Here is an 8465-nt window from a genome sequence, read left to right on the forward strand (position 1 = left end):
ACTTTAATCTTAACTGTATTTCTGGTGAGCAAATCTCTATATAACATCTTTCCAAAATAATACCAAATCTGCTGCTTCAAATCAGTAGAAGTTGATGTAGAAAGAGAAAGTTGATGGGTTTTGATTTAAAAAAAAGAAAAAACAGTGATATTTTGGGAATTGAGCAGAAAAGGCTTAGGTGGAAAAGTCAAGTTTCTTTACAGGGCTCTGAAAAGAGGCATCTGTGGTAAACTTGAACCACTCAAACCAGTTGCATCTTGTCCCTTTTGCAAGGTGGAAGAGCGTGGAGGTGGCATTTTAGGTGAGGTTCCGAAGGTAGAATATGAGCAGGACAATGCAGATGAGGATGCAGAGTGTGAAAACTGTAGGGAGAACAATCTCTGTCACCATTTCCATGTGAGTTATCAGGGAATCTAAAATTTGAGAAATGAGGAATATGTAAGAATTTTATTCCTTTGGAGTGCACTGATTTCTAACTGAGAGTTAACACAAAGATTTTTTTTTTAACATAAAATTGTTGATGTTGGCATAAACAGCAAAGAAAACAATCAAAATTTCATCAGTCTGCAAAAGCTGGAGCAAATCCATGACAGTTTTCCCTCTCTTTTTCTTTCTGAGGTAATTTTTGGAAGACATTCAGTGCTCAAAGGGCTGTAAAAATGTAGGAATTAGTGTCAGTGTGTTAATAGGATTTTATTGTGCCTTTGATTTTTATTCCCTCCACCTGAAGGAGAAAGGGTAGGAAATTATCCAAGAGAAAGTTGAGCAGTATCTCTGTCAGTTCTTGTGTTCCATCACCATCCAAAGTTAACCCATTCCCCTCCAGTGGGTTTAGCTGGAGAGAGTAAACCAACACCTTTTACTTTAGAGGCTTTTTGTGCTTTCAGGGAGAAAATCCCTCTTAGGACCTGCTAACAGGGCTGTTCCCAGAGAAATCTCAAGCCTGGAAGTTCCATAATCTGCTTTCTAAACCCAAACAAGGCACATCATTACCTGCAGAGAGGTGCTGGTGTGTGGAAGAGCAGGAATCCATGGCCTTCCTGTGCCAGTTTTCCACCTGGGAATGTTGACAGCAGTTCTGTTACAGTGCAAGATCGTGCCCCTTCTCTGTCCCTCAACACTTGTCCACTATAATAGACCTAAAACTACTTTATTCTCTCAAAACCTCAATGATTTTCTCCAGGTTTCTTTGTATCTATGTGAGGTTTTGTTGCAATTTATTTCTCCAAGTCAATTGTTTGATCAAATTTTTTAAATCACATCCTAATCTGTAGTACCTTGCTGGAAGATAATATGGGATATATGTGGTTTTCTGCCCAGAAATCTGACAGGGCACTGTTAACTTCTGATTCAGTAAGTTGGAGTTTTTGGAATGCTTTGGAAGCAGTAATTGAAGCTGTTCCCATTTCAGTGTCTGGACACCTGTCTGTTAAACACATCCCTAATTTACCCAACCAAAGTATCACTTCATGTACCCTATTCAGCCAAATCTGAAATTCTCCATGAGATATTTGCCCATGTGTTGAAATAAAAAAGGATAAAATCAGCAGTTCACATCACCTCTCTTGGATTTGGGAATCCATTGGCACTGATAATCTTTTTATAGTAGTCAGCAGATGCCTTTGGGTACCGTGGCTTGTTCTTGTTTTGGAAGTCGATGTGGTAGAGCCCGAATTTCTCCGAGAATCCTTTGTTCCATTCGAATTTATCCAGCAGGGACCAGGCAGTGTAAGCTTTGACGTTGACCCCGTCATTGAGAGCTGCAAACACGAACCAAGAGACTCTGGTAAATGTGTTTGTGGCACCAAATGTGTTTGGGTTTATACCAGGCCGGAACGTGGTCATTAAGTGCAATTTCTCCTCTCTGAAAGTGGAAGCTGCTGCTCTTTTGCAATATAAAGTCTCATTATTTATTATATTTATTAGCACCAACACTTCGATTGTTGTTTTGCTGACAATTCACTATATCCCCTTTGACCTGTTACTATTTATTCCTTTATGATGTAAAAGACAAGCAGAGATAATCAGAAGGTGGCAACACTCCAAAAGTGCAAGGTGAAAGAGCCGTTTCGATTTACCTTTGAGTATCTCGTTGATGTATCCCTTCAGGTAGAGGATCCTGCCCTCGTCACACAGCTCGGTGCACGGCGCTGCCTCAGCCACCCCGTTCTCTGTCACGTAAATCAGGGGGTTCCCATACTGGGTCTGCAAACAGAGCTGTGTTTGCACTGGCTCACGTGAAATAACTTCACTTTGACAACATGAGATCAGCAAAATACCTTAAAAGCGATTTTCTGGGTGTACTTAGTAAGAAAAAGGTTACTAGGAATTTAACTAATTTAATGATTGAATTCTGTAGTTTTCTGCACTGAAATTAAAGGGTATTTTTTGGGGGGGGGGCAAAGAAATTCCCAGCGTGACAAGATAAATATATAGGGTGGAATTGTTGAATATCTAAAGGAGTGTAAATTGTAAGTGCAGCTCCTGTGTGTAATCAGGCATTTTGTTGGCTCCTTTTTAATGAAACATCTCCTCTACTCACCTTGATGAAGTTGAGCAACCTTCTCAACCCCCAGGGCACAGAGTAAAGCCACTTAGGACCTGGAGCTGGCCAGTTGGGGTCCACCAGTTCAGCCAAGTCCCTGTCAGTGTGGTAACCAGACACTTGGAGAAAGGGAAAGTTCTTCTGCAGGACGTACCGGGTGGTAAAATGCCCTATGCCCAGGAAATCCGAGGTGCCTTTAATGTAGCTTTTCTCTTGCACTGAGAAAGTTGGTAATCTTGATGTCCCCAGGCCCTGCTGGGCACTCTTCCTACCTATCAAAACAAGGACAGGAAACACTCTCCTGAGGAGCAGGGAAATTGTCTGCTTTACCTCACCAACAGTAAATCAGAGAAAGCCTGCAATGGTTTGGGTTGGAAGGGACCTGAAATCTCATTTTGTTCCACCCCCTGCCCTGGGCAGGGACACCTTCCCCTATCCCAGGCTGCTCCAAGCCCTGTCCAACCTGGCCTTGGACACTTCCAGGGAACCAGGGGCAGCCACAGCTTCTCTGGGCAACCCTGTGCCAGGGCCTGCCCACCCTCCCAGGGAAGGATTTCTGATGGTTTTCCTGAGCTTGGTGTAAGTGTAGAGGCCACTTGGGAAAGAATCTTTCATCCTTTTGGTTTGGAGAAGCGAGTTGGGTGCAACACATGGAGAACCAGTGATTTAAAGTGGTGTGCTGTGTCCCCAAACTGCTCAGGAGCCGTGCCCAGCCTGGGGCCTCATCCTTGACTAAAGCACGTGCTGGCAGGAGCTGCTCCCTTGCAGTGTGCTCAGAGTGTGGGATTTATTCATCTTTACTTGGTCACTGGGACTTACCCACATAATTCTTCATGACCTCGGGGTAGTCCCCTCTGTAGATGGGGTTTGCAAACCAGCCCAGGTGGAACTGGATGTACCTCTCAGCGGCCTCTCTGTCCGTCTGGCTGTGCAGGTCCACAGGTTCCCCCCAGCCACTGGTCAGGGAGATTCCCACCATCCCTTCAAACACAGAGGGACAGTTCTGCAGTCTTGTGCATCACCTTTAAACCCTTTAACATCAGGAGAGGGTAATGCCAGGGTGGCTGGTGGTTACCTCTCTGCTCCCTGCGCCACGTGCTGTTGTAGGAGTGCCAGACCTTCGCGTGAGTCTGCAAATTAGGATACAAGAAATCACCTTGTGTCGACCCTGCTGGGCCAAGAGCAGGTTTGGCACCAAGAGCTGCCTGGAAATGCCACAGAATTTCTTTCAGGTGTGTTACAGGAGCTTTCATTTCGTGTAAGAAGCCAAAAAGCATTGATGCAAGATCCCTTCCCTGAACTCCTGGAGGTGCCCAGGGAGGGAACACACAGTTACTGCACAGACACAGTAACTGTTTATGTACAGTCACTGTGCTGGCCATGTCTCCACTCTCTGGATGTCTTTGCCTGATTTATTCTGGCAGATGAACAGTCATTTTAACAATTTCCTTCCCTCCCTGGAGTCCCTTGCAAAATTCCAGTTCATTTCAACAGGTCAGGATATTATGGCTTGTTTCTGGAATAACCTGGATGTTTTCTTTTCAGCCAGATTGAAACTTACTATGAGGCACTCAAATTCCAAAGAAAATGGAAGTTGTTGCAACAGTGTCACATCAAGCACCTCCAATTTCAGGCTACACTAGAATATTCACTGGTGCTTCAAAGGCAGGTGATAATTTCCATGTCCTACTTGGAAACTCCATTGCTGTGAAACAATATTTCTGTTTAAAGAGTAAAATCTGCTAAACAATTGACATATAATTGAAAGCACGATGTCAGTGTTACTTTGATGATGTGGTGAGCAGCCTTGTACGCTCCACACCCCCCGAGCTTCAGTCCTGGGGCGTGCTCTCCTGTCTCATAACCATTCTCAGCAACTGCCTGCAAAGACACAGAGTTAGTTCCTCTCCAGGGAATGTGCTGCCATCCTGTGGGTTGGGATTCTGTGCTCCCCTGCATGGGCTGTCCCTCTCCAACCCCATTTTCCCTCCCCTTGGCTCCCTTCTGCTCCCCCCCTGCTGGTTGGCAACGGTGCTGTGGCTCGTTGGGAACAAGGTGATGGTGACTGGTCAGTGGAGTGAGCTGATGGAATTCAGGAAGGGCCTCTCTGATTCCTGTCCTTCTTTCCAGCTTGATGATTTTTTAAAATTTCACCGGAATTTTATCTTAAAACTCTGCCCTTGTGCAGAATCTGCCCACTGAGATTATTGGCCATGAAGATTAAAGGTCTCAGTCTCTCCCTTTCCCTCTCCCCCTCCAATTTCTAACCTGCTTTCCTCTAGTGTCACTTCCATGGAATTCTGGGAACAGAAGGGTTTGGAAGGACGGCACTGATAACTTACCCAAGGGTTACTGAAAGTGATCCAGTGTTTCACACGGTCACCAAACTTCTCAAAGCACAGATTTGCATAATCATTGAAGTAATTTATCATGCTTATATTCTGCCAGCCTCCATACTTTTCTTGGAGAACCTTTGGGAATATGTATTTCAAGAATTAATAGTTGTGCTTCAAGTTCAGCTGCTTGTTAACAAAGACTTTTATTTCAGTAGCTCAGAAGGAGATTTTTCAAAACTTCAATGCACATAAAATATAAATGAATAGGAAATAGTTGAAAGTACTTAAAATCATGCAGATATCATTAATTTTTCCGAGTACTTTAAGACCTTAAACTTGGAAATACTTTATATTTGATACTTTATATTTGATGTTTCATGAATCTCGATATTGTCTTACCTGAGGAAGATCCCAGTGGTAGAGGCTCACAATTGGGGTGATATTGTTCTCCAGGAGGCTGTTAATTGTATCATTGTAGAACTGGATTCCCTTCTCATTCAGCTGCTCAGCTGATGGAAAGCACAGACAAGGAATTCCCTGGATCAGCTCTCAGAGAACTGAAGGAACAGAAATCTAAACATTTAAACTAAGGAATTTTACATGTCAGCATTGGGAACACTTTGCAGAAATCTGTAATTTTAAACCAGTAATTTCAAACAGCTGTGGGTTATTCAGGAGGAAAATTACTGACAAAAAATGCTGGTGAGAACGTGGGGAAATTGTTGTGCTCACCTTTGATTCCAGTGGGCATAATCCTGGGCCATGAGATGGACAACAGGTAGTGATTCACTCGGAGCTCCTTCAGTAGCTGGATGTCATCCTGGGAACAGAAACCCCCCCAATCCCCAGCCTGAGCACAGCCTCTTCAGGTCCTCATCTGCCCTAACTGATCCTGGATGCAGCAAATCCACACAGCAGTTCCACAAAGGGGGATTCCATCCCTTATTTTCAGTTTTGAGATGGTTTGTTCCCTGGGTATAATTTGTTTGGGGGGCACTCCAAAGAAGTCCTGTGATATTTTGGGTAACTATGGAAATGGAAGGGTTTGACCCCCAGGACTGAAAGAAATGCAAGTTGAGCTGTTTTGCACCACAATTAATTATATTTATGTCAGAATTTGTCAGGAAATTAATAGAGGCCTGTAAATCTTGACCTCAGACATTCCAGCCTAGAGTGAATGTTAAAGCCTCTTAAAAATACATAGAAAACCTCAAACACACAGAAGAAAAATGTCAGTTTTAGTCCAAGCTCAAATGTGTTTTAACTAAGGATCTGGAATTTCTACAAAATTTAGGCTGACACAAAATGAGACATATTTGGGAAATACTGTGGTGTGAATTAATTAAGAGTTAATTAAGAACATCATCCCTGGGATTCCTAAGTTCAATGAGCCTACAGAGCAAGTCAAGCTGTTAATTCCAAGTAGGAAATCAGGAGCATGGAATGGCTCCAGGATGTTTGCAGAGGAGAGGGAGTTGATACCTTGACTCTGTAGTATCCATCACAGGCTGAATCTCCCGTTTCATTCCCGAGCACTTTCCCTTTCCTGTGGGTAAAAGCATCCCAGATACTCGGGCCTTTCCCATCCTTGTCCCACGCCCCCTCGGTCTGGTAGGCAGAGCTTCCCACACCCCAGAGGAAACCTGAAGGGAAAACAAGGGAGTTACTCCAACATTCTGCTGCTCAGCTGGGCTTGGCACCCAGCTTGAGTAGGAGACAGGAACTGGAAGTGTTTTCCTTGTGAAAATCCATCAGTGCCTCAAAAGGGACTGTCTGAAAATGGGGTATAAACTGCAGGTGTTCTGGGGCACTGGAAAAGGAATCTCATTCCTTCATTTATTCAATGTATAAAATCTAGTTTATAGTGATGAGGCAATGCTTGGATAATGTGGCAGGAAGATCCTACTGTAAAAAAAAACCCCAAAAAAATGAGGTTTTCACGTCATTTCTCCCTGCTGGTTTCAATGGTGGTTTTAGCAACCACAAGTTTAGCTCTTACATAGAAAAATAAATAGAAATATACAAAACACCATGAGGAATCCATTTCATAAACCACTTAAAAACAATCAGATATCCTTCTAGTTCTGATTTTGCTTGATTGAAACATGTATATCAATACATGTTGAAGAAAGGATAAAGTTCATAAATCAGTACTGAAGAGTGGATTGGATAATACTAAACAGCTGGAATCAAGGCCAGCACGGTTATTTCACTTATTTCTTAAGTCAGCTGCACAACAAGGGTTATTTTGAGTTGAAAATGTTTTGTTCACTGTAGATTATTTGTGAGAAGGGAGGGGAGGGAGCCCAGAGTGGCTCCCAGGTACCAGCTGGGAAGGTGCCGTAGTGGAAGGAGCTGGGATTGGTCTTGGTCCACTGGAAGTCGTCGGCCGTGCCCAGCGCCAGGAGGGGCAGGAGCAGAGCCCAGAGCCCCAGGATGACCATCCTCAGCCTGCAGGGCCTCTCTGCAAGGTGCCACCTGCAAAAGAAGGGCACTGTCAGGAGCTGCTGCTGCCCAGAGGGGCTGGGAGACCCCAGGGAAGAGCTGCCTTTAATGCTCCCTGAGGGCCAAGAGCAGCGCTGGGTGGAGGGGAAGATGCAGATTCTGGCAGGGTGAGGAGAACCAGGGGAGAGGGAAGCACCTGATCATAATTACTACACTCTGCCTATTTTCCATCATTGTTTTATTCCAAAAGCCCCTTTGTTGTTCTGATTTGTTCTGAATTTCAGACTCTCCCACCTGTGTCTGCCAAGTGATTGAGCTGCAGCCTCTTACACCTAAATCTGTGATGGCAACAAACCCTGGTGGGGGGGAAGTTGTAAAGGAAAAATTTACGCTTGCAATTATTGCAGCTTTTATCTTAGTGATGTCCCTTTTATCCAGTCCCAGCCTCAATTTTCAGTTTGAACCCTGACATCAAATTAAACTCTTGCTGGGCCAATAGTTTTAACTATTTTAACTGTGTTGAAGTTTCAGAAGGGCTTTGTAGAACAGCAGGGTTTTTTTCCCCAAATTGATACAGTTCCCAGAGGATTCCTCAGAAAAAGTACAAATATCTTATAAAAAATAGTCATGTTTTGCACTGGACTGCCTGTGCTGCTTGACCAAAATAAAACCCCAAGTTTGGCAAAACCCGAAAGGCAAAGGAACCCTTTTGGCAGAACATGGAATGAATGTTCAACCTCAGGGAGCTCTGGCTCCTCTCTGTTTATTAATGATCATTCCATATCTCCTGATTAACACAGGGACTGCACAGCTGTCTTGGAAAAATGGAACTTGTTCATTTTCATTTTAGTCTGGGATTAAAAATCCCTCCACCCCTGCATTTTGAATGGGAACATTTAGATTGCAATGGGAAAAGGCAAAAAAAAAAAAAAGAGCAGGCTACAAACATTTAAAACATCAGCTCTAACTACTCTAGAAGCACTTTTATTGTGAATCAAAGGGCTGCAAATGCATGTGATTTCAATTTAGCCACTGACAGTGCAATGTGGCTCTTCAGCACAGTCAGTCCATTTATATTTAGTGTTCCCCTGGGTGTTTTTGCCAGCAGTGACCAACAGTCACATGGAGACAGAAGGCAG

General features: G+C 43.8%; 1 protein-coding gene across 1 annotated transcript; it reads right to left on the reverse strand.

Moving 5' to 3' along the window:
• Positions 1 to 297: 297 nt before the first annotated feature.
• Positions 298 to 7325, reverse strand: LCTL (lactase like). Its single transcript, XM_050309747.1, has 13 exons — positions 7208 to 7325; positions 6364 to 6524; positions 5614 to 5701; positions 5281 to 5390; positions 4888 to 5016; positions 4331 to 4426; positions 3621 to 3675; positions 3365 to 3526; positions 2543 to 2817; positions 2079 to 2205; positions 1561 to 1760; positions 994 to 1057; positions 298 to 413 (listed from the first exon to the last, which is right to left on the reverse strand). Exons 1-13 carry the CDS (start codon positions 7323 to 7325, stop codon positions 298 to 300), a joined length of 1701 nt encoding a protein of 566 aa, XP_050165704.1.
• Between the last annotated feature and the right edge of the window lie 1140 nt (positions 7326 to 8465).

This window comes from Myiozetetes cayanensis, unplaced genomic scaffold (genome assembly GCF_022539395.1).
Source record: "Myiozetetes cayanensis isolate MyiCay16 unplaced genomic scaffold, myiCay2020 scf14, whole genome shotgun sequence".
NCBI classification, from domain to species: Eukaryota; Metazoa; Chordata; class Aves; order Passeriformes; family Tyrannidae; genus Myiozetetes; species Myiozetetes cayanensis.

What these genes read in the sequence shown, in the direction of transcription:
- LCTL (XM_050309747.1), bottom strand. Translation starts at nt 7,325, where the DNA reads ATGGTCATCCTGGGGCTCTGGGCTCTGCTCCTGCCCCTCCTGGCGCTG. An exon ending in TCACTTTCAGTAACCCTTGG is followed by an intron (nt 4,427 to 4,887) that starts GTAAGTTATCAG and finishes GTGTCTTTGCAG; the next exon opens with GCAGTTGCTGAGAATGGTTA. An exon ending in CATCAACGAGATACTCAAAG is followed by an intron (nt 1,761 to 2,078) that starts GTAAATCGAAAC and finishes TCGTGTTTGCAG; the next exon opens with CTCTCAATGACGGGGTCAAC.